Source organism: Artemia sp. Qi Xiang Cuo, chromosome 5 (assembly GCF_049724085.1).
Source record: "Artemia sp. Qi Xiang Cuo chromosome 5, ASM4972408v1, whole genome shotgun sequence".
Lineage (NCBI taxonomy): Eukaryota > Metazoa > Arthropoda > Branchiopoda > Anostraca > Artemiidae > Artemia > Artemia sp. Qi Xiang Cuo.
In genome coordinates, this window is record NC_142798.1 from 81,008,042 (window position 1) to 81,034,308 (window position 26,267).

The 26,267-nt window shown below is 33.8% G+C and overlaps 1 protein-coding gene across 1 annotated transcript; it reads right to left on the minus strand.

Annotated features, from left to right (window-relative positions):
* Positions 1–675: 675 nt before the first annotated feature.
* On the minus strand, positions 676–26,195 carry LOC148952608 (ubiquitin-conjugating enzyme E2-17 kDa). Its single transcript, XM_089089984.1, has 6 exons — positions 26,073–26,195; positions 17,318–17,381; positions 12,303–12,334; positions 8,950–9,027; positions 6,179–6,284; positions 676–2,959 (listed from the first exon to the last, which is right to left on the minus strand). Exons 1-6 carry the CDS (start codon positions 26,175–26,177, stop codon positions 2,820–2,822), a joined length of 525 nt encoding a protein of 174 aa, XP_088946110.1. The 5' UTR covers positions 26,178–26,195; the 3' UTR covers positions 676–2,819.
* Positions 26,196–26,267: the final 72 nt, after the last annotated feature.

Consider the following 26,267-nt stretch of genomic DNA (forward strand, 5'->3'; position numbering starts at 1 on the left):
ATATATAATATGAAATGCTATACATTGAAAATACATATACAAGGGATTTCATTTTACATTGCAAAATATGGTCGTAATTTAGTCCACTTATTGATGCTGACATTACAAAAACACCTCTAAAACTGCAAAGCAAAAACAATGGGAAAAATAGCCTTCTAATAGCGACCTTCGAAAAAAAAGAAAAGATCTTCATCTCTTAATGATCTCTATTTAATAGAGATCTTCGCTTTAAACAAAGACTTATGAAGAAATTTGTCTTCTGCGTTGAAATATGTGAAGCTTGTTGCCCACAGTAACGAGCAGCCAAACCGACAGTTAATCACAGGTCGAGACTGTACAAAAAATAATAAAAACTTTTATTCACTGCTTTCATCACAAAAATCGGTTTCGCCAGCTTTAAAAAGGAAGAAGAAAGAAGAAAGGGGGAAATGAAAAAGGAATGAAAAGAAAGAAATGAAAAGGAATGAAAAGAAGGAATGAAAAGAATGAAAAAGAAATGAAAAAAAGGAAAACGGGGAAAATGAAAAAAACCAAAAATAAAGACTTGTGAAAGAATTGGTCTTTACTGTTGAAAGATGTGTAGATCCAAATAAAAGCTCATAATAACGAGTAACTAAACCGACAGTATAGCGGTATACAAACCGACGGTTCATCACAGCTAAAGAGTATACAAAAAAGTAATAAAAACTTTTATTCACTGCTTTCATCACAAAAATCGGTGTCACTACCTTCAAAAAAAATATGGAGGAAAGAGAGAATTTTTATGAGACAGACATCTTGAATTAAATCAAAGACTTATGAAGAATTGGTCTCCTCTATCATCAGATGTCTAGACAATTAATAAGGCTCTAGGACTTTTATTAGATCAACTTTTATAGCCAAGCAAGTGCAAAATTGGGCCGTTTTCCAGCTTTATAGCCGTAAACTTAGCGTGACAATTCATAACAGTGATAAAAGGGCATTGGAGAGCCTTTTCGATAGAAACAAGTCTGCAGAAAGTCAATCAAACTTAGTCTTAATAGAATATAGCCCCCAGTTGGACATAAATAAAATGTTCAATAACAATCAGATATACAATAATGCGTTGAGAAATTATCATAAACAATAGATAGTTTCTTCAGTTATGATTTTTGGAAAAAAGAGGGAAGTACAGTGCAAGCACATCTGTAACTGGCAGTTTCTGCCTATCTGGTAGGTATCGTAAATAGGCTGTTCCTCCGCCTGCGAAGATTTGGCAGCCCTGGCAAATCTGCAAGATTTTTAAATGGCCACTGGAGTAGACAGCAGAAACATGTTTCTCTCATATTTTCAAAACTGTCAAATGGAGATGTACCTTAAGCGTTCAAAACATAGAAATAAAAACTATTTTCAGTACATTTAAACATGTAGTTTCCCAAGAACTTTTATTAAAAAAAAACTTTCGTCCCATTTTACTATAGATGATCGCTAAATCTGCTAAGCCAAATATTTTAGTTTAATTCAAGAAATTCATGATATAATTTTTAATAATTAATGTTTATAGTCATATTAGAATTACATCGTTTTTCTGGTATGAATTACTTTATCAGTTTATTATCTATAATTTTAAAGCAACGCAAAAAAAAAGTTTAAAATCCTCTTTCTAATTTAAAATAATTTTGGGCCCTTAAATTATTAATAATAAAATAACTACAATTTAGTTTCTTATTATCCATTAGAACACAGAATATCACAACCAAAGAAGAAATGACACTTTAAGCAAATGTGACAGAAAGCAATCCATCAAAATAGATGGCAGTATTTTTCATTTGCGTAGCCTATGAAACGACATTCCTCATAAAAACTTTATTTATTTATGCTTCGACATAAAAAATTTTTTTTATGTAACTGATAGTAAGATAGTATTTATGCTTCCACATAAAATATTTTTGTTTAATGTAACTGATAGTAAGCTTCATAGTAAATTTCTACATGGCAAAATACCACCAAGTTAATACATATGGGAAGAGTTGCTGAACCGCTAGGAACAGTCAGCTTTCTCTTTAACTAATCTTACAACTCCGCTTTTTTTTGTTCTAAGTCAGTTTTCACGAAAACATCATCCCATTGGCAACAATCTTACTATTTTGTTCACGTTAGGAGCTATACCCTGTCATTTCTTTGCTTAGATTTTTACAATCTTTGATCAAACACGTGGCATAAATGGTTGTTGTTAAACTTTCTCTTCTAATAGCCAGTTTAGACGCATGGGGAAACGCTAAAATACCGATCGGTACCAAGGACAAACCGATCGGTTTTTCCCATAGTACCGATCGGTTTAAGGGCTATTTTTTTCTTCTTTCCTTACGGTACCAATCGGTTTTCGTGTGGCATGTCAACTGTTGAGCGCACAAAAAATCGAGATTTGGTGGCTCTTATCTATAATAATCAGTTTTTATCCAACACAAATGAATAAAACTGACACGAAAAAGGAAGATATTGGGCAAAAAAACAGTTGGCTTAGAGACTTGGCCTGACCAAGCATGGGTTATCTGTGTTTTTTTTTAGAAACAATTTGGCACCTATCGTTTGAATACTTTTCCCATCGTACCGATTGGTTTTTCTCATTGGTTTTTCCATGCGTCTGAACGGACCATAAATGAAAATAACAGATATTGTATTTTAATAAGCTTAATATGATTTTTACGCTGTCAGAAATAAAGGCACAAAGACCGACATACAAAAAAAAATTCTCTCTTATCAACTAAAACAAAAGACTAATATTAAATACAGGAGAAAAGAAAGATATGAGTTACACCAGATGAAACAGAGAAAAAGACAGACAGGGAAATAACCCCTTTTCACATAGCATATTTCCTAGTCCACTCTCTTGCTAATTCATTGTATTTCTCCCGGTCAGTTTTGTATATTCTAGCTATTTCTGGCACTAATGGATCATCTGGATTTGGGTCACAGAGGAGTGAACAGATTGACAACAATACTAGAAAAGAAAAACCAAGTTAGAGCACAGTATCTACAACAAAACACATTGATTGGTACCTCCATTCACAGAGAAGTGAACGGATTGACAACAACGTTAAAAACGAAGTAGATCAACTTTACACTACGCACACGTTTAGAAAGAAACAAACTGCACTTGGACTAAACATTATTTTATTTAGAATCTTTGGTATAAATAATTTTGATGGCATCAGTATCTACGGATCTAGGCAAAGGATTGTTGCAGGGGGGGGGGGGGGGGAGGGGCACATAATGAATTTTAAAGCCAAATCTTTCAGAAGAACGGAAAACACAACGAAATGTTGCACTAAATACAAACGTAGAAAGAACCAGACGGATTTCCTCTAAGAACATTTTTTTAACCCCTTAGAACGAAATATAGATTTATCCAAAGACATTCTTTGGTTCAACATTCAGTGTCAAACAGTTCGTGGTAACGAATTGTAAGCAAGGTGTGACTCGGCTCAGTAGTAACCAAAACTCTATAAAGCGGAATTTTGATATCAATAGATACATTAAAAGAATCAGATTTTTATGCTGGTTTCAAATATATAAGCTTCATCAAGGGTTAGTCTTACCCATCAAAAGCTACGCGCCTGAGAAAATGTACCTTTCTTTCGAAAAAAGGGGGGAAACAAGCTACGAAAGTCATAGAAATCTATTGATATTCACATCCTCAAATTCAGCATCTCAGGAAACAGTATTGTAAAGGGTCCCACTTGCAAAAATATAGAATTTTACATTTTTTGCCAGGAGAAAGATGACGGATTCGTGGTTTATTTATTAGTTTTTGTTTTTTGATTTTCCCAGGGGTGATCGTCTCGGTCCAGTAGTCCTAGAATATCGTGGAAGGGCTCATTCAAACGGAAATTGAAAGTTCTAGTTCCCTTTTTAAGTGACCAAAAAAATTGGAGGGCAACTTGGCCCCCTCCCACGCTCATTTTTTTCCCAAAGTCACCCAATCAAAATTTTGAGATAACCATTTTGTTCAGCATAGTCGAAAACCTAATAAATGTGTCTTTGAGGATGACTTAATCCCCCGAAGTTCCCGGGGGAAGGGCTGCAGGTTATAAACTTTGCCCATTGTTTACATACAGTATATTGGTTATTGGGAAGTATACAGGTGTTTTCAGGAGGACTTTTCTTTTCTAGTGGGAGGTCGGGGTAAGGGTAGGGGTTATGAGAAAGGATCTTTCAATGGGGGATATTTCCTTGGGGGAAGGAGCATTTCCATGAAGTGCCAGATTTCCCAGCATTACTTAAAAAGCGATCAGAAATTAAATAAAAAAAACAAGTTTTTTTCAACAGAAAATAACGAGCAACATTAAAACTTAAAACAAACAGAAATTATTACGTATATGAATGGGTTCGCCTCCTAGTCAAAACCTCACTCTTTACGCAAAAGTTTTTTAGTACTTTCAAAAGAGCTATCTATTATAATTTCATGGACTGTGTGATTCAGGGGCTTGTGATTCGAACAAAATTTGAACGTCATTGTAAAGGGCGAGAAATCGACTGGGGACCAAATTCTCTAATATACGTAATGAAAACATTCGAATATAGAAACTCGACACTTAACTTAATTTGTAAGTTGTCTCAGAACAAGATTTCGAGATGGCCAATTAGCCAAAAAAAGGAAAATTAATATGCGAATTTTGTTTTGAATATTCATGTACGGTGAGCCAAAATCAAAGCTGCATCAATTCAAAAAGATTCAGAAATTAAATAAAAAAAAACAAGTTTTTTTAACTGAAAATAAGGAGCGACATTAAAACTTAAAACGAACAGAAATTATTCCATATATGAAAGGGGCTGTCCCCTCCTCAACGCCTCGCTCTTTACGCTAAAGTTTGACTCTGTCTCACAACTTTGTCTTTTAAAACAATAAAAAACTTTAGCGTAAAGAGCGAGGCGTTGAGGAGGGGACAGCCCCTTTCATATACGGAATAATTTCTGTTCGTTTTAAGTTTTAATGTCGCTCCTTACTTTCAGTTAAAAAAACTTGTTTTTTTTTAGTTAATTTCAAGGAAAAAAAGAACTAAAAAATGAAAATAGGTCACTAATACTACTACTGACGCCTCAGTGCAGCACCAAGCCACCCGAAGCCAACACATCTGTGAACACTTCATCCTTAGGTGGAAATAAAATTTTACCCGAAAGTTTTAAGGGTTAGCTGAAGTTTTCGGGAACGATTAAATATGTTGAATTCTAAAACCGAGTCAGATTTTTAGCATCATAGTTTTGCGTGAAGACTTTTACGATTTTTCACTCGAATTTTTAGTATTTCAGGCAAAATATAAACAAATCATTACACAAAAATTATCAGTGCAGCCAAAGTCTGAAGCCTGCACACTTTACCTATAGGTGGAAAAAAATTTTTAACTGAGAGCTTTAAGCATTAGCTGAAGTTTTGGGAACAATTAAATGTGCTGAATTCAGAAACCGAATCAGTTGTTTACTAGCATTTATAGTTTGCGTGAAGACTTTTTCAATTTCTCGCTCCAATTTCTTGGTATTTCAGGCAAAAAAAAAATAAGCAAAAAAGATCAGCGCAGCCAATATCTGATTGCATTTCTGAATTTGTCAGGACAAACTGGTTTAGGGAATTATATTCAGAATAATAATCATGATTCAAAAATTATGGATGCTGGGAAAAATATGACTATATTCTGGGGCAAAAAAGAACTGTAATACAAGACTCTTGATTGCACATTCACAATAAAATGTTGCATTTAAGTAACATATGTCAAATAACTGAACAAAAAAAATAGTCATTAATAGCATAAACGTATTTCTTCCATTGGATAGTACTGCAACCTCTATGGCTTTGTTGTTACAAACATATTTATTTATCAGAAGGATGAATTTCATACAGTCCTATGTGGGCGTACAACTTCGCATTCACAAAAATGCCACTGCGGTGAAAAACAAGCAGATAGATAGCAGATGAAACACATCAATAAAATACAGAAAGAAACAGAGAGAGAGGGGGGCGGAGATAGAGAGTAGGAGAAAGATAGAGGAGAGAGGGAGAGAGAGAAAAGAGATACAGACAGGGAGGAGATAGAAGGAGAGAAAGAAAGAAAAAGATGGAGGGAAAGAGGAAGAGAAGAAGATTGGTAAGGGGAAAAGGAGGAGAAAAAATAAAGATGGAGGAAAGCGGGGGGGGGGTTGAAAAAATTAGTAGATATACTGGTACCTTTCGAAATTGTTAGAGCCGGAGACCACTGTGAACGTAGAATATCTAAACAGATATTACCGTTACTATTTATGTTTGGATGGTAGATTCTTGTTGTGAAAGCAACCTAAAAAACGAAGCAACTCTTCATAACAGAGATAAAATTTCTTTTGTCAAATAAAAAAAGTGTTTTATCAACACACAACAAAAGAATAGACACAAACAGAAAAAAAATCATCGGAGATATAGATAGGAGTTGCTTAATGTTCGTTAGCCATAAGATTTTAGTTTCATAAAGATTCTGCAAATGCTAATTTTTGGATTCACTTGAATCAAATCTTGCAAAGATTTCAACAGATAAATTGAATAAATCAACTAGATATATATATAGAAATTGGATATAAATTATTGATCAATATAGAAATTAGATACAAATAGATAGAAGTTAGCAGCTAGCATGCAGAGAATGCATTCTGACCGGATTTTAAGAGTTTATATAACAGTGTTTATTGTTTTTTTGTTTTTTTTTACAACATCTTATAAACAAACATAAGAAAAGAAGAGAGAAATTCGGAACTCAAAGGAATCGTAAACTGGTTACATAAGATTTAATTTCCAAAAAGATCAGAAATAGTAATGAGGAAAAAAACAAGCATTAGGTATCATAGATATTGAGCGTTACCCCCCCCCCTGACTCCAACCCCAAACAGGCTAGAGCACCATTCACACTTTACTGAAAACTATATAGATTGCTTAAACTGAAAGTTATGTTCAGGCCTCTTCTTCTGTTTAGCGAGGAATATGGACCATTATGAATGCCCTTTCGCGTCCCAGAGGGGTCTGCGCATGAGCTATTGTGGTAGGTATGGGTAATCCAGGGACTACTAAATCATCTTCTTCTTTAGGATTATATGTTAAAAACTAATGATTCTGATTGATGAAAAAAAGGTGATTAATAACAGCCAAGAAGTTTTTTTGGAAGCTCTAATTTTTAATCTTAAAATGAAAAACGAAATAAGTATTAACAAAATTATGCAGTAAAACGCAAATAATACGCCAATCTTTTGAAGGTTTTGAGGGGTGGTAACGCCATACTTATTTGCGGAAATTTACGTTATTTTCAGTTAAGCCTTAAAATTCTTTACAACTTCTGTTAATATCGACCTTTAAATCCACAGCTCGTTCTTAAGGAAAAACTTGTGTGTTTATACATGTATTTTCGTCTTTTGATTGACCTAGTTCTTGCATACATGAATAATAGTAACATTAGCTAAAAAGTTTTACTAATAATAGGAGTTAGTGTTAACTGATTGTACACACTTAGTAGTAGTTCTCAGTATGCGAGTAGTTACGGTAAGAGTAACCATGCAATGATCTTGAAAACGAATTTCATTCAACGTTTCTGAAATACGTGCGGAATGTGTTTTAATTTTAGATCTTACCCAGTGATAGAGGTAAAGACAAGCTATTGGATTTTAGCCTTATGAAGATATAGCCCAGCTTAAGTTCAAATACATATCATAATACAGACTTTAATAAAGGATGTTTTATTAAAGCCACCTCTCTTACCCTCTTATGCTAGACCTTATTTTGACAAGAGTTTTTACATAATTTTCAAGATGATTTAAGGTTTAATCCATTTCAATGGGTCCTGATGTAACAGCTTGACCATTTGATATACCATGTTTAACCTGCCACAAGCTACACCTATTCCTAAATTAGAGTTTTGTATCGAGGCTGCAGCTAATTTTTGGATTTTTAGGTGTTTGGCCAAGAGCCAAATTTCAGGTTTGTGATTGGGAGTGAAATAAAGAGTGTAAAAGCTGACCAAGATAGGAAACTCAATTTTGTCTCTGAGAGAAAAAAAAACAACGCCATCTTGCATTACCCAACAGATCCATTTCAGGTTTGTGATTAGGAGTGAAACAAAGAGTGTAAAGGCTGACAAAAAAGGAAACTCACTTTTGTCTCTTAGAGAAAAAAACAACGCCATCTAGCTTTAACAAATCAAAACTTTATTGCATAACCTAGAAAACTGTTGTATTATTTTTTTTAATCTTTTTTCTTCACTTTTGCTTTAAATCAGGTACAAGATAAAGAGAACAATGTTTTCAAAAAGCGTTCAAAAATTACATTTCTTTGTGTTCTTCATATTCATCTAATCTTAACTATTTTATAATAAATAAAAGTAATTCAAAAACAAAAGAGTCTGCATACTTACAGAATATTTAAGGTTGAATCTAAATAAAACTAGATCCTAACTGAAATCAGTATATTAATAAATTATAATTAAGCTTTATTATTCTGCTATGTAGCAATAAGGCACATACGCAGTAATTTTTCTCGGGGGGGGGGGGGCATAGCAATTTATTTGTTTCAGGGGGAGGGGAATGGAATAGAATACGAAAAACAACTATTTGACATTCCGAACGTGAAGAAAATGGAAACATAGTTTACTAATGTTTAAACTTTAGGGGTCATTCTACCTCAAACGTCAGGCTCCAAACACTCACCATTTGGTATTCTCATGGTTGTCATTTTTCCTTAAAATTGTATATGTAACCCTACCGCATTTACGTTTACGCCTTATTTTAATTCGTCTACTATTTTCTATTAATTTTAGCTCAAGTCCATTATTTTTAAATGCTAGCATCTATGTTTTAATATTTGTGTTGTGTTGCCTCTTTCTTATAAACGAGATATTTACTAGCAGTCACCGATTTTTAAGGACAAAACCTCTAGGAAATAATAAAATAAGGAATTAAAAGGGTGACAAATAAGAGAATATTTACCTTAGGTGGTTTGAAAGGATAGTCTGTAGGAAAGTGAATCGTTAAGAAGAACACACCTCCCTGGTATGGGCTGTCAGGCTACAAGAAGAAAGAAATTTTAATCTGTTTAGTCCAGAAGCTACTTTCCCAGAACAAGGGCGGAAACACAATAGTCTAACCTAAGAGTCACAAGTATCTTAACAAATCTATTACAAAACAATCTAAAAAAATCTATTTTTTTTTACAGAGACTTTTGCTAAAAAACGATTCTACTAAAAAAATTCTTCCCTGAACTTTTAAGTTTTTTATCAGATCTAGACAATTCTTTCGTTTTCTTTCTATTTCACTATGACTTTCACTAACATTTTAATCACAAAGGCATATTTCGAGAGCACATACGACGCTATTTATTTCCAGGATCTTAAAAATTATTTGCTAAGCATCAAGTGGCTCAGCTCCCATAGGAAAATGCAACTGATTTTTTTTCGATCAGGGACTTTTCGTAAAAAAAAATATTTTACAAAAAATTGATTGGATTATTTTACTAAAAGATGTTTCGTCCTCTTGCTATTAATCTTTGATTGTTTTTTTTTTCAAAATCTTCGGTCATGTTCCCATAACCATATACAATCCCATTTTTTCGATCGGATTAATCCGGATTAATTTATATTTAACTACTTCAAAAAATTTGTTTACATTAACATAATGCACGAACTGCCGCCATTTTGAGTATATTGTAATATTGAAGCAAACATATTTGGCTTCCCTTCATTAAACTTTTTTGAATTATGTCTCAATTACTTGAATTCTGAAACTTTAACAGAAACTTTACAAAGTACAAAACATTAAAAAAGTAAAAAAACATTAACAAAATACAAAACATTAAATCCAGAAGAAATGTTAAGTTTGTTAATTTGTAATTACTAACAGTTGAACTTAAATAAATTATCTGCTGCACAGTGGCGTAAGTGTGAATGTAGTGAAAGCTCAAGTTTTGGTAAAAAAAATTTGACAGTGTCTACCAAACAGAGAGAACGGTTTCTGAACCCACCAAAATCAGAAAAGGCTTGAGAAACGCCAGAGTCCTTCGTCGTCTTATTTTCAAACGTGTAATCTCCAAGAGTCTCAATTGCATCTCCCCACGGCACTGACCTGTCTTACATAGCCTACGCTGACCATGTTCTTCTTCGCAGCAGATCAAAACCAAACTTACAAGATAACCTGAGGCGACTGCAGTGATTTTCAATCTATCGGACTTTATGTCAATACCGATAAGTGCAAGTTTGTGACTTTCAACGTGGCGGGAATCGGCAATGTGTGCCCTTGGAAGTCATGCAGTTCCTGCAGTGTCAGAAATATCTAGATATGATTAGAGAGACGAACAGCAAAACCCGGCAATCCATTATCTAGCAAATGCCAAAATTAAAAGGGCTTAAACTTTAATTTGCTAAAACTCTTCTTTCAAGTCATTTTGATTATTATGCTGATTCTATATCTTTTTTTTTCTTCGACGTTTTGAAAATTAAACCAACTTCGTGTGTAATTAAACGCACATAGGTTGTCAATAGAACGCAGATGAAGCAACAGCCTAACGCAGGTTTACTAGTGGGGGGAGGGGGCATCCAAACTACTAGCGGGGGGGGGGGAGCATCAAACTCCTGTATGTATGTTCATTTTAAGTTTGACTTGAGCATTCATTTGAATTTCTTCTCGTTCAGGGTTTACTTGTTTATCTATATCAGTATCTGTTATTTATGCGCTTCCTTTATTTTTCTAATAGTAATTTCAGGTTGTTTTCAGTTCTATAGGACTTCATTTCTGCTCGCCTTTAATATGCCTCTTTACTTTTCTTTGAAAAACTTCTTCTTCAGAAAGTTGTTTTTTTAATTAATAAAGATAAAGGTATGTTCAATCTTGGCAAAGGCAATGCAAAGAAAACAAAATGAAGGTCAATCCAGGAAAAATTATAAATGCCTCCTACTACTCTAGATGGCATTTAATGGTAATGCTAGCCTTGAGTCATTTGACCTGATTAATTATTACTTATTTTGTTACTTTTTATTTCAAATCAGCATCTTTACAAAGCTTTAACAGTTGTTTCTCAATTTCGTTAAAGCCTTACTCAATTACTATAGCTCATACTATCTCAAGGTTACCATTATATTTGGTTCTTAGCTTATTAAAAAAAAAAAATTTTCACATGAAACTAAAGAACTAGGTTAATGCTTAAAATCAATAGTAATTATCCTAAATATGAAGGTGATACCATCCATCCCCTCTGCTCTTTATGGCAAAATTTAAGTTGCGCTTTAAGGAAAGCAATTGACATCTTAAACAACTCTCTGTCATATTGTTTAAAGGTTGAATGTACATTGAACTGTATTTGGTACAAAGATAACAGTTTCAATAAGATCAGAAACGGCAAAATAACGGCAACAAGATCAGAATCGTCAGTTAAAATTTAGTAGGAATGTGGAACATCAGTAATTACCAGCAGCTTATACTTTTTACACCAAACCGGCCTTTAACGAATGCCCCCCCCCCCACCCTTGCCTCTTCCCTCTCAAAACCAATGCACTGACTAAGTCGTACATTTGGTTACCAAGAGACTGGTATTTCAATTTCGACTACTTTTGTCTTATAATCCCCGAATTCTACTGTATAGTTTTTTTTAAGTTTGCCTTTCGTCTGTAACAGACTTATTCTGGGACTTTTTTTTCTAATTTGATTTACTGTGCAAGTGTGTCTTTTTTAGCTTCTATTTTCACATATCAATAATAAAGGGTAATATGAATTAATTTTAAAAGATATGAATTAATTTTAAAAGATATGAAAATCCTAAAATAAGATGAAGGAACCTAACTTCCTTTAGCAGCTCAAGCTTCTTTTTGCCTCAAATGTTGTTTAATGAAAAGTAACATGCTGCATTTGACATAGGAAGAGCGGTTTATCTCAGACCTTAGATCCTTTTGTGCCTCCAGAGGAGCCTAGGGCATCGACAATGAGTCTCCAGTTTTCGCAATAAAGGAAGAGCGGTTTAACCTTTTTTTTTGGGGGGGGGGGGGGGTGATACATTTATACCATTTCGGGATAACTAACAATTAGGCTAAATCTTTTCTAATTTTTTTTCTCTATTTGGGACATTTGGAGAAAACACTTCATAGAGAACCAGTTTGCGTCAGTTAATAAATATAACTATGATTTCAATTATATATTTTACTGAAACAGTAGAAATTGTTTCTGTAGAAAGTCAGGTAATGCAACAAAACCCAGCGATGTTTCCAATTTTGCGACGTAAAAAATAACACGAAACACAACAACAAAGAAACGAACAGGACAAACCCCCAAAAAATATAAAAAAACAAAAAACTTACCGGACCCATGATAGTTGCCTGCCAATGGAATACTGAAATAAAAAATGCGTTACGTATGCATATTTTTATGCTAAAAAGTATTTTTACATACATTACATAATATATAAAACATCCAGATTTTTGGCTACAAAAAATACATAACAGAATACTATCAAGTGTAAAGTACACGTATAGTTACAAAAAGGGAATGGGGGGGGGAGATGGAAACCCATTCCCAAGAAACATAATAGCAGAGGAATACACTTTTCTAAAGTCCCGCTTAAAGTCTTGAGTCTTTATACTTGGGCCTTAAAAACGCATTTTTAGAAGAATTAGATTCCACATTCACATAAAAAACATCCTAATACCTATACTCGTTCTAATCTCTCAAAAACTGACCTCTAGAAGCATTATATTTACATATATATATATATATATATATATATATATATATATATATATATATATATATATATATATATATATATATATATATATATATATATATATATATATATATATATATATATATATATATATATATATATATATATATATATATATATATATATATATATGTATAAATTTATTGCCCATCATAAATGTAAAATACAACACTGATGGAGTATAAAGAAAGAAAATGGAAAGAAACAAATAAATTCTGACAAATACAAACAGAACCAAAACAAAGAAGAACAGACAAGAAGAAAAAAAAATACAAATAAGGGCAATTATATGTAACAACAAACATACTATCAACGAGGGACAATTTCAGAGGTGCTTTTACCAATAATGTGCCTCCTATAATCTGCCTCTCATTTCTTTTGTGTACCACGGACACTGGACTTGCAACTCCATACCGCGAGGATAGTGAGCTGTTAAACCTCCTCCTCCAAAAACATATCATATAAATATCCATAAACATATCCACCTCTTGTCAAAACATGTACTATTAGGGGCAAGCAAATTAAACCCAACAGTGAAGCAATAATAATACAGGATGTCTACATAGCCATGTCTTACAATCATGATTATTCTGTTATCTAGTTCATTCTCAAATATTTCAAAAGAACTGACAAACAGACTGGTCAAATGACACTAAAAAAACCCAAGCCAGTTTGGAAGCGATAGTATTTTAAAAGAAGAAAATGAAATATTTATGTGGCAAGACATTGTTTAAAAGATTCTCGTCCCGGGGGCGCTTGACATGCCACTAAAATTTGCAAGTTTAGGGACATATTTTGAGCTAGAACAATCTAATAGGACATAGAGTTAAGGATTTTTCCGCTTATTACAGAAGAAAATTTCGTCTCAAAGCAAAAAATCAATATATCATTAAGTCAGCGTACACGGTTAAATGCAGGAAAATCCACAAGGTACAAACAAGCCCAACCCTACGGCTTAGGGAGGGGGCATTAAAGGATTTTTTCTCAAGGAGAGGAGTCGAAATCATTAAAAAGTTAGATATTTAGGCCATCAATTTCTTGAGTTTTCGGGAGACATGCCCATATGGGTATCAAGGCTTAAAAACTTTGTCCCTGTTAAATTGCTACATTCATATGTGCACACAGGTCTAACCTTTGAAGGGGCAAAAGTGGAGTGCCAGGGAATTCTTTAAATGATCATAAAAATTAATTTTGATCTTCAGGTTTTCCTAGAGAGTAGAGGCAGCTTCTTCAGACCGACATTGGAGGCGGGGGGGGGGGGGAGGGCTTCAGATCAAAACTGAGGGGAGGGGTCCTTACCTGCCTCCCTGTTTGTATATGTATGTTTAGGTTAAAAGAAGTTCTAAGGATAAACTTTTTGGATTTTGACATGGATAAGGTCATCAAAACCTACCATACCTTTGAAAATAAAAAATATGGACTTAATAAATTGTTGGAAAAAAAAGAATTTTTGTCGCACCATCTGAACAATTAAAAGAAAGGTTTGGCGATATGTCTTTCATAATGACAAAAGACAAGCCAAGGCAAAAGAAGAAGTTTTTGACCCACCGCCAAAAACACATTAGAATAAACAAAGGTGGTGGTCAATGCCTTCCATACCTTGTAAAGTCAAAAACCCGGACTAGATAAATCATTGGAAGAAAAAGAAGTTTTTTTCTCGCCGCAAGAACAATTTAAATAAACAAAGGTTTGAGAATATGTCTTTCATAATGACAGAAGACAAGCCGAAGCAAAATTAAAAGGTCCAATAAAAAAATGTAATTTTTTAAAGGCACCAATTATAATTTAAGGTCCATTTGGACTTCATGACATCAAGAAAAGGCTAAAATTGTCTGCGTATAGAAGACAAGCGACAGTGAGAATCTATATATAGAAGCCTGCCACGTGCCCCATACCTTTGTTAAAAAAAACAAAGGTTCGGCGATACGTATTTCATAATGAAGAAAGATAAGCCGAGGTGTAACAAACAAAACAAATTCAGAATGATAGCGATGATGATTGGGTTTTGACATGGATAAGGTCCTCAACAACTACCATACTTTTGAAAATTAAAAATATGGACTGGATAAATTGTTGGAAGAAAAAGAAGTTTTTGTCCCTCCCCCTGAACAATTCAAAGAAACATAAGGTTGAGCAATACGTCTTTCACAATGACAAAAGACCCGCCAAGACAAAAGAAGAAGTTTTGTCACACCACCTGAACAACAAGAAGAAACAAAGATGGTCGTCAAGGCCTTCTATACCTTTGAATATCAAAAACCTGGACTGGATAAATCGTTGGAAGAAAAAGAAGTTTTTGTCCCACCACCTGAACAACTGAAAGAAACAAAGGTTCGGCGATATGTCTTTCATAATGGCAAAAGACAAGCCGAAGCAAAAGTTAAAGGTCCAATAAAAAAACAAATGTAATTTTACAAAAGCCCAACTTCTAATTTAAGGTCCATGTGGACGTCATGACATCAAGAAAAGGCTCAAATTGTCTGCGTATAGAAGAAAAGCGACAGTGAGAATCTATATATAGAAGACTGCAGCGTGCCTCATACCATTGTTAAAAAAACAAAGGTTCGGCGATATGTATTTCATAATGACGAAAGATAAGCCGAAGTGTAACAAACAAAACAAAGTCAAAATGATAGCGATGATGATTGGGTTTTGACATGGATAAGGTCATCAACACCTACCATACTTTTGAAAATCAAAAATATGGACTGAATAAATTGTTGGAAGAAAAAGAATTTTTTGTCACACCCCCTGAACAATTCAAAGAAACATAAGGTTGAGCAATACGTCTTTCACAATGACAAAAGACAAGCCAAGGCAAAAGAAGAAGTTTTGTCACACCACCTGAACAATTAAAAGAAACAAAGGTGGTCGTGAATGCCTTCCATACCTTTGAAAATCAAAAACCTGGACTAGATAAATCGTTGAAAGAAAAAAAAGTTTTTGTCCCACCCCCTGAACAATTAAAAGAAACAAAGGTTCGGCGATATGTCTTTCATAATGGTAAAAGACAAGCCGAGGCAAAAGTTAAAGGTCCAATAAAAAAACAAATGTAATTTTACAAAAGCCCAACTTCTAATTTAAGGTCCATTTGGACGTCATGACATCAAGATTTCTTTATACAGGGTTACATTTTATCTTGATACTGCTTTGTATCTCACAAATACAGCATGGGCTTGAAATGGCACATAAAAAATCAATACATTACTTAATTCAAAGTCGCCACATCCCCTTCACCAGAAAAAATATCTCTGGAAGTTTTGATTAGATGCCCCAGCAATTAACAAAACAGGGTGGATACTCTAAAACTACAAATTTGGAAATAATCATTAATGAGTTGAAAAGACTTCTCCTCCCCTTTGATTTTTTTTTTTTTTTTTTATTGGTAAATGTAAAGTATTATAATATCGATTTTTTTTGCTGCACAAATAAAATTTCTACTGAAAAAAACTCTAAATATTTTACTTTTTATCAATGGAAAAAGATGCCAAGACTTAATTTTGGCATATTTGATATGCCAAGTTCTAAGGTGAGAGAGGAATTTGGGGCACCCACCTGCCCTAGAGTCTCAGGCAAGTGACCCAAAAATTTGTAAAATTTGTGAAAGGTTGAAATCTGCTCAGAATGCTGGACTGAGCTGAAGCAATGAACAGATACTATTTGGAAAGTGATTGGAGACGGTGAACATCTGTGAACAAGTGCTAAACTGAGAGAAAAATTTGGGACAATATATGGGGGCGCCTACCTAGCCAGAGTCTTGGGCAAGTGACCCAAAAATTTGAAGAATTTGTGAAAAACTAAAATTTGCTCAGAATGCAGGGCTGATGCAGATGCTTAGGCAATGAATAGGTACTACTTGGAAGGTGAAGATGGCTTTAAACGATTGTTTGCCTGTTATTCCAAGCAAATTAATGGTCCTGTGTCAATTCTAAATTCTTGGTCAACCTTCCTAAGACCATAGGCGGGCGTGCCTTGTTTGCCTCTCATTCCAGGCAATCTAATGGTCCTATTCTTGGTCTACCTGCCTGAGACTCTAGGCAGGCGTGCCTTTCCAAAAACTAACACACAAGCCTTTGTCCAATAAGAGTCATACTTACTCCCGCCATTTATCTGTGCCATTTAAACATTTGCCTCTCAATTACTCAGACTATCTGCCTTGGCTTTTTCTACAGTAAGCCATGTGTTGATGCTTACTGCAACATACTTGATTTTCAATTGAATTGAAAATCAAGTATTTTGCAGTAGGCATCAAGACATGGCTAACTATAGAAAAAGCCAAGACAGATAGTCCAAATAATTGAGAAGCAAATGTTTAAATGGCAAGGGTAAATGGCGGGAGTATGTACGACTCTCTTATTGGACAAATGCTTGTGTGTTAGTTTTTGGAAAATCACAGTGGGGTTGGGCTCCCAGAATTGTCTGCAAACCCCCTACCTTCCTTGAAAATGCTGCCTAAAAATCAACCAAGAGCAAGAGTTCTCTGATCCCCTACACCCAAAAGAAGTTAACTTGGTTCCACCTCTGTAACATAAAATCAAGAGACTTAAATTTAGTATTACAGAGATGAAGAGATAAAAAAAAACTACTTACAGTCATCACCAACTGGCCCTGCTGAACATTGTGCAGGTGGGTCCCTCCCTAAATCTTGAAGTTCCTAAAATATAGAAAAATAATACAAACTGCTTAGAATGACCACTAGCTCTAAATATCTGAATGGCACTTGATGTGTTTTACATTCAACATTTATTGAATAATCCTCTACATAATTTGTGTATATACAAAAATAAATTCAAGTAATTTACTATAGCATCCTATATAATTGCACAATGTAGTTGTTCAACAGTAAATACAGTACATACTTTTTTGAAAGGATCTGATAATTTACTTGGAAGAGAACTTAACACTTTCAAAAAAGCCAGGGAGGAAAAACAATTGGTTTAAATTAGGCTTTGACAATTTCTCTCAAAAGCATACACCAGAGGTTCCCCCATCTTTAGAAGTGCCCACATTTCAGTCATAGTTAATGACAACTGCCATTGCTATGGTCCCTAACATCCCATTCTTAGTTCTCGGGATTTGGAGTTGGAGTCATGGAGTTTCAAGAAATTTTTGCTGAATGGAGTCAGAGTAGCAGAAATAATGGCTGGAGTCAAGCCAAATCCTTTTCAAATACTAAAAAGTGGGTATAATAACAAAATTAATATTGTAAGCTATTTATATTGAATTTTTATATATAAAATTTTATATTTTATATTATATTGATTTTTGAAACACCATAGTACTACAGTACTACTACAGAAACAATTTATTCAATTATTTGTATCACTAGCAGAAGATTTAACAATAGGAGCTTTTTTCTGGAAACAAAGAATGTTTCAACTTACCCAAAGAGGAGGACTGATTACTAATGGCGTCATGTCATCTATGGCAAAAAAGGAAGTATTATAGGATGGAGTCAAAGAAACTATATTTAAAATTTCAGGAGTTGGAGTCACAATTAGAAATGTTATAGATAATTTCTTAAACCACATTGGCCTGACATTGGCATTGAAGAAGAGAGGCGTTTGTCCCCTCAAAATATTCGCTTTGTTGTGTTTTTTCAGTATTTTTGTTTGGCCTTTAAAAATCCCATTTTTGCTAGTTTTTCCTTTCTTTATGAGAGCTGGTATAATGATATGTCTGGAGTCAGTATAATTGATAACCAACTCCACAGCCTTGTTAGTTCTAAGATTTGTTTGGTATTTTTTTTTTTCAACTGTGAAAAAACAAATTCAAGATTATAAAATTTTTCAAATTGAAAGATTACAGAGGTCCAAACTGTATTTAAATCAAAAGTCTTGTTTAGGAAAAAGCTAAGCAAGCCTAATGGAACATACAATCAATAATGAAATTCAATTTAAATGTATCTTGTGTTGTTCAATAACAGTGATGCCATTCATGAAAATGTAAAAGGAGGGGGAAAATGTGTTTCAAAACCAAAGAGTGGAAAATTATTTTGTTATTTTGATCTATTTGATTTAAAATACAAAAAAAAATCCAAACAAAGTGGGGGATGGTGGTTAACCCGCTCCCCATCCCCCCAATTGGCACCCCTGCTCAATTATTATCAAGAATAGTATTCATATTCAATGTTTCGAGTTCCACTTTATTTATAGAGATTAGTTTCTTACATTGAACTATACACATGCTACCCTTATTGGCATAGATACACACATCTCCTGCATCTAGAGAGGAGGAGAACCAGGTAACTTTTCTTAAGGAGATGGGTAAAATAACAACAGACAGTTCATTTTCACTTCCAATCCCCGCACTGGGAAAATTTTTCCCAAATTTTACAAACCCACTACACCCCAACTCCCCCACTTAGCATCCACAGCAATCCCAACTTACTCTCCAATCCATGCTGTTACCAAGAGGTTTCCAAAAAAGATCAATCCCATTTATTTTGACGCACCTTAATAATTCCTGATACAGGTCCTGGACCAAAAACAACTCCTTTGTCTCTTTTTTAGTTGATGGTGTACTGTTACAATAACTATTCCCCCTTTCTCTATACCCATTTCCATTTTTACCCATTTGTGATGGTTTTTAGGCTTCAGTTTCTTTCACCATGTTCCAAATTTTTAGCCCTATTTTTTTACTCTAGTCTTTTACACACTTTTATATTGTTTTCACTTATCAATCTGATATTGTTTTCACTTATGATGATTTGTTTTCACTTATGATGATTTGTTTTCACTTATCTGATCACTTCTCTTATTAATGCTACTTTTGACTTGAATTACGTTTTTAATTCCATATGTTTTGACTTTTACATTATTTAACTTGAGATGATTTTTTTTTTTAACTTATGATTGCTATTTGTTTGAAAATTATTATCTTTTCCTCCCCCCCCCCTTAATTGTGCATGGTTTGTTACTAGTTTTTGGACACAAAATTTTGCAATGTTATATTTTACTAATATGTATTAGTTTTTTTTTACCATTTTTATATTTGACAGATTTCTTGTTTGATTAGTTTTCCACATTTGTTTAGCTGTCTTTGTTGTTTCTGTTTTGTTTTCTTTACTTTGACCTTTGAAGCAAATTTGCCTCTATTATAGCTTGTGATAGTTTTTCAAAAATAAATATTATTTTATCTTATCTCCCATTATCACTTTGGCTGCAAAGAGAATAAGTCTTTTAAAAAACATAATCCAAAGAATATATAAAATTCACTGATTATCTGGTATAGACTTGGAGACAAGGCTATTGCCAAACAATTGTTTCCATCCCTTCCGTATTTCTAAATGGGAGCCTGGACATAAAGAATTCCTTACCTATGTGGTACCTAATTTAACTTTTCCGAAAAAAAAATGTTTTCACAGATTCAAGGCTTGAATCTGTGTTTAATGACCCTTGGCTTTAAAAAACAAAATTCTAACAATTTGAGTTAGATACTGAAGGTTTTTTTTTCATCTTCCAAACCTTAAAACTTAGGATTTATCAGACATGTGTGTCAAAACACTTTTCTTAACCCTTGTTTGTGTTCTAGATGTATTTCACATGTATAGAATAATATTTGTGTATGTTCATCAAAGGTCACTGTCCTAAGAATAGGGAAAGGGTGGTGGTAGATAGGACAAACAGTTGCTTTCCAGACAAAGTTTCTATGTTGTTTTCTGTGATGTTCCAAAACTTACACAAATATACAAAACAAATAAAGATATACTTAAGTTTAAAACATAAACTTATATTGCTGCTTATACAAATCTAAAACATAGCTTATATACAAATCCCTGGAGATGTGCAATATTTTATTTTATCCATTTTGTTTCTCTGCAAGTAATTTCATGTATCTTTCTCATTTTTGAAAATATTAACTTTTTGTTGACATACATCACTTATCCTACATTTTCTGGAGTTAGTAGGAGTAACTTATCAAACAACTAATCCAGACCATTTCAAGTAGCTATTCCCAATCCTCTGGTGATATCTACATCTCATGAAATGCTTAGGGAAAGTATTAAGACTTGTCAGATAAATAATCCTGGTACTCATACACATTTTAACTTTTAGGAATTAGCTCAAATATAATTTTTTTCAGCCTATGAAATTTTGACTTACTAAAGTTAACTATTTTCTTAAAAATATTAAAGGAAGTTTGTGCAGAAAGCAATTTTTTATCCTATCTCAATGGCCCTCATGAGCAGGAGGCATAACTTAGGTTCTGGGCCCATTCCTGAGTTTTACTCACTCCCTTCAAAATCTATTAAAACAAAGCACCAGATATGGCAATTAGTTTTTGTTTATCAAAATGGGTTAAGTTCTAGATTAGAACTTTTTGCTATATTGGAATATAGTTGAGTTAGGTAAATGGAACTTTAGAGGATTGGATATAGGGCTTAAAATATACCCCAAGAAGGTGTTTCCAAGCTACAATCTCTATTCTTTCCTTGTTTGTAGTGGTTAGAAGACAGGTTTATACCTATTTAAACTGTGACAAGAAATGCTTTACCTTCATTTAGGATTGTTAATTTTTCTTATTTTGGCTTTATTGAATTGAATTTATTTATAACCTGTTGAAAATACAATAACAAACAGTATAAAAAAAGAAAAGAAAAAACAAAAACAAAAGAAAAAGACAGAAAATGACAAAATAAAACAAAATTAAAATTCATAGAATAATCACACAAGCATAGTACAGTAATAAACCAAACAATCACACAGTATACATAACAAACAAAGACAGCACAAGCACAATGAAACTAGCACATAGACAAGCACAAAAAAAACAAAAATAAAACTTACAGAACAAGCACACAAGCATAATAATAAAACAAAACAATCACACAGTATACATAACAAACAAAGACAGCACAAGCACAATGAAACTAGCACATAGACAAGCACAAAGAAAACAAAAATAAAACTTACAGAACAAGCACACAAGCATAATAATAAAACAAAACAATCACACAGTATACATAACAAACAAAGACAGCACAAGCACAATGAAACTAGCACATAGACAAGCACAAACAAAACAAAAATAAAACTTACAGAACAAGCACACAAGCATAATAATAAAACAAAACGATCACACAGTATACATAACAAACAAAGACAGCACAAGCACAATGAAACTAGCACATAGACAAGCACAAACAATATCACGATCTGAAGATGATATATATATATAGACCCCGGCGCCGCACCGATGAGGGAAGACCAACGGCAGTGGGGCCAAAAACAGCGCGCCGCGCCGTGCCGCCGGTAAGACGTCCATCATTGGTTAGCAAAAAAGTTTTGTACCTAGTTTCATAATATGTATAACAAAAATTTCTAAATTTTGACCCATCATTTTTTTATGTATTTTCATTAATTTTATTGTGTTCTATTTATTTCTCATTTTGACTTTTTAACTAAGTGTAGTTTTTTTAAAGCATTTTTAACAATGAATTATGTTTGACGTGAACGTCACGATCTGAAGATGATATATATATATATATATATATATAGACCCCGGCGCCGCACCGATGAGGGAAGACCGACGGCAGTGGGGCCAAAAACAGCGCGCCGCGCCGTGCCACCGGTAATATGTCGGCGGCGCGCCGCCGGTAATATGTCGGCGGCGCGCCGCCGGCGCGATCAATGTTGACTGCAAATATTAATGTTTTCACCAGTCTTTCTCAAATCACCACTTAAATTTACAACAAATTGACAGAAAATGACAAAATATTGAAAAAGATTGACAGAAAATGACAAAATAAAACAAAATTAAAATTCATAGAATAATCACACAAGCATAGTACAGTAATAAACCAAACAATCAGACAGTATACATAACAAAAAAAGACAGCACAAGCACAAAGAAACTAGCACATAGACAAGCACAAACAAAACAAAAATAAAACTTACAGAACAAGCACACAAGCATAATAATAAAACAAAACAATCACACAGTAAACATAACAAACAAAGACAGCACAAGCACAATGAAACTAGCACAAAGACAAGCACAAACAAAACAAAAATAAAACTTACAGAACAAGCACACAAGCATAATAATAAAACAAAACAATCACACAGTATACATAACAAACACAAAAACAGTAAACTTGAAAGACCTATCGTTTTAAAATTGAACACCATGGGTGTCCATTTATTCGTCTATTGTAAGTGGCAATGCATCTGCTGATGGCAGCAGTGGGGTCAATAATACTGTATCTCCTATTGGCCCAAGAATTATACTCTAAAACATAACTGATATGATCTGAGCAAGATTTCAAAGCTATACCAAGCATTTTAATTCCAGATTCAAGAAATACTTTTATCCCATATATTGCATTTCTATGATCTGTTTTACTCAGTGCCCCTAACAAGAGTGTGAGAATGTATCTCTTTGTGTATTTTGATATATGCTTATTAATGTAATGTGCTTAGCATAAGGAATTTATTTGTTATTGTGGTACCAGTCAATACCCAGGGGTCAAATTCTTGTTTATTGTCTATATACAATGAGATGAGCCAGTGGCTTACTCTGTTTTTTGTTTAAAATAATGTAATAAATAAGTATGAGTTTGGAAATGGTATAAGGCTTAAAACAGTTCACTTGTCTCATTTCAGTAATATATCTATTTTTAAAGATTTAACTTTCATAGCATGGTACCAAAGACCATTGTCTTTTAGAGGAGGAAGGAGGATGAGGTAGGCTAAATACTTCAAAAGACTTGTAAAAGCATATCTTGGGATGGAAATCAGATAAGAGAAAAAGAAATACATCATTAGGTTCTCTTTTCAATATTCTTTTTAAGTATAATAACTGCTGCCAACATAATTGCATCCCATACCCCTTCTATAATGGAGGTTGATACAGCTCTAGACTGAACAAAAGATGTGCTGTTTTTTTTGCTTATTTGTTAAAGTGGCTTTATGAAGTAACTATTTTTGAGAAATGGGCACAAAAAACAATGGCAAACAGACAAAAACCAACAAGCTTTTGCATACAGCCAGGCCCAGATATGTAGCTCCATCATTTCTTTTTTTTGGGGGGGGGGGGCAAGAGGGGTCTCCATCCAGAGAGTCCAGGGGCTATATAATAATTTTTTTTTTAAACACCACTGTGTACCCAATGGTATATTTCTTTTTTATTTCTATCTGATTGTTGCCCTATATTCAATGTTTACAGAGGCTCTGGATTCATTCTTGAAGGTTTCATTTAATCCAATTCAAACTATTACTCAAGACATTCAAATGTCCCTTATCTAGAATGTTATCTAAGAATATCCTGTAGCCAAACATTTGCTCAAAATACTTGACTAGAATGTTTTAAGATGCAGGCTAAAGTAATGTACCAGTTACCAGCATATTAGGCAATATTTTATAAGCACCACCATTTTTCATGAATCTATAAAATCCTTAGTCTGAGATTTTGTAAGAGTAGCCTATGTGCTTCTTGAATTTCAGCAGACTTAGGCTAATGGTAAATGAGTTAACCAGAAAATTTACTGACTTATTTGCTGTAAAAACAATGATTTCAGGTAATAAATGTAGGGGGGATTTTTTTTTAGCTTCAGACAGGAAGGGAGGAATTTTTTTAGACTGAAATTGCCAAAATTATTTGGAAAATCCAGTGGGAAACAACTGACACCAACCGCCCAAATTACCACCTCTTGGGGTAAATGTAAAGGAGTCTATATGGTAGCCTATATAGACTATTTTTGTTTATGTTTTGATTGATTTGCTAGTTAAAAAATGAACATACCACTCGATACCTTAATTCTCTTACATTTTGATGTTTTTCTAAACATACTGACTGCTACCATTACCAATTCCATCACAAATCCTTAAAGATACCCTTAGCCTATATTTAATTTAGTCTTGGCTAGAAGGAATAAGATAGACTGTTAGATAGCTTGGAATAAAAACAAAATACACTATTAGTCCCCATTCAATACTATTTCCAAACAAAATTATCATAACAATTGCCACTGCATCCCAGTCCAAACCTCCACCACTTAATGAGGCCAGATAGTTTACTGTCTTAATGGCTATGTTTACTGTCTTAATTGTTTTTGGTAAAATTCTACTTTAGCTACTTTTTGCAATCTTGGAAAGGGGTTAGGTTAAGAAAATGAAACTTTCAGGGATGGGGGTAAATATTTACCAAATCATATTATTGACTTACAAATAAAGTGAACATATCACTTGATGCCTTTTTTATGTTCTTTCCAAATATAATAATTATTTTTGTTGGAAATGAATTTTACCCCCACCCCTATATATACCAATTCAGGGTATATATTTGCACATTAGGGGGGGGGGAGAGGGGGTAAATTTTATTTCTGATGTAAATGGGAGGTAAGTGTAAACTTCACCCCTACCCTTCCTAATGTGCAAATATATACCCTGAATCAGTAAATAGGGGTGGGGGTAAAATTCATTCCTGACAAAAATGAGTATTATATTTGGAAAGAGCATAAAAAAAGGCATCAAGTGGTATATTCACTTTATTCATAAGTCAATAATATGATTTGGTAAATATTTACTGGGATGGGTCTACAGGCTAAAGTATGTCCTGGGAAGATATTTTGAAGAACCTATCTCCTCTCCTCCCTCTAGAGGGTCCTCACCTTTGATGACCTTTAAAAATATGTATGTTATAAAAGTAAAACTTTGCAAAACAGATCTTCTGCTTAAATGAAGTGCAACAAAGTTGTTTTCAGCTTTACAACTTTGCTCAATCCTAATTTTTAAGGTTTTAAAGATATGCAAATACATTTCCTAAATTAAAAAAAAACATTGATGTGGCTTAAAATTCTAGCCTAGTGAAATATCAGGAAATAGACTTGTCATGTAGGCAAATTTCAAGACCCTCTAGAGAGAGAAGAAGTAGAGGTAGGTACTTCAAAATACCATCCCAGGACATACTTTAGCCTGTAGACCCATCCCTGAGAGTTTTATTTTCCTAACTTAACCCCTTTCCAAGATAGCCAAAAGTAGCTAAAGTAGAATTTTACCATTGTTTTCCAACTGTTTTCTTCTTTTCCCGAGACTTCCCTAGTTCCATGCAGGACCAGCGTAAAGCTTTGCCTAGGGGACCATGGCTAGGCCTAGGACATCAGTTGTTTACTGTTTAATTGTTTTCCAATTTATTTCTTCTTTCCACCAGACTCAACTAGTTCCATAAATGGGCCAGTGTAAAGCTTTGCCTAGGGGACCATGGCTAGGCCTAGGACATCAATAGACCATGGCTTGTCCAACCAATTGTAAGCCTAGGTTACATGATTGAAAAAAAAAGCAAAGAATTTTTTTCATAAGCAATATCAGAAAAACAGAATGAAGTACAAATATTAAACAAAAACCTTATTTATCCTTTTCAGAGCCATTCCTGACAAGTTATCTTTCCTCTTTTCAAGGAGCGTTCCAGCTGCTGAGTGAATGGGATATGGGAATGTATTCTGCAACATCAAAATTGACCCGCAGCTAAAAGCCCCGTTTTCTTATATTGTTCTAAAGATATTTCGTAAAGTTTATCAGCGGAAACATAAATTGTGCCC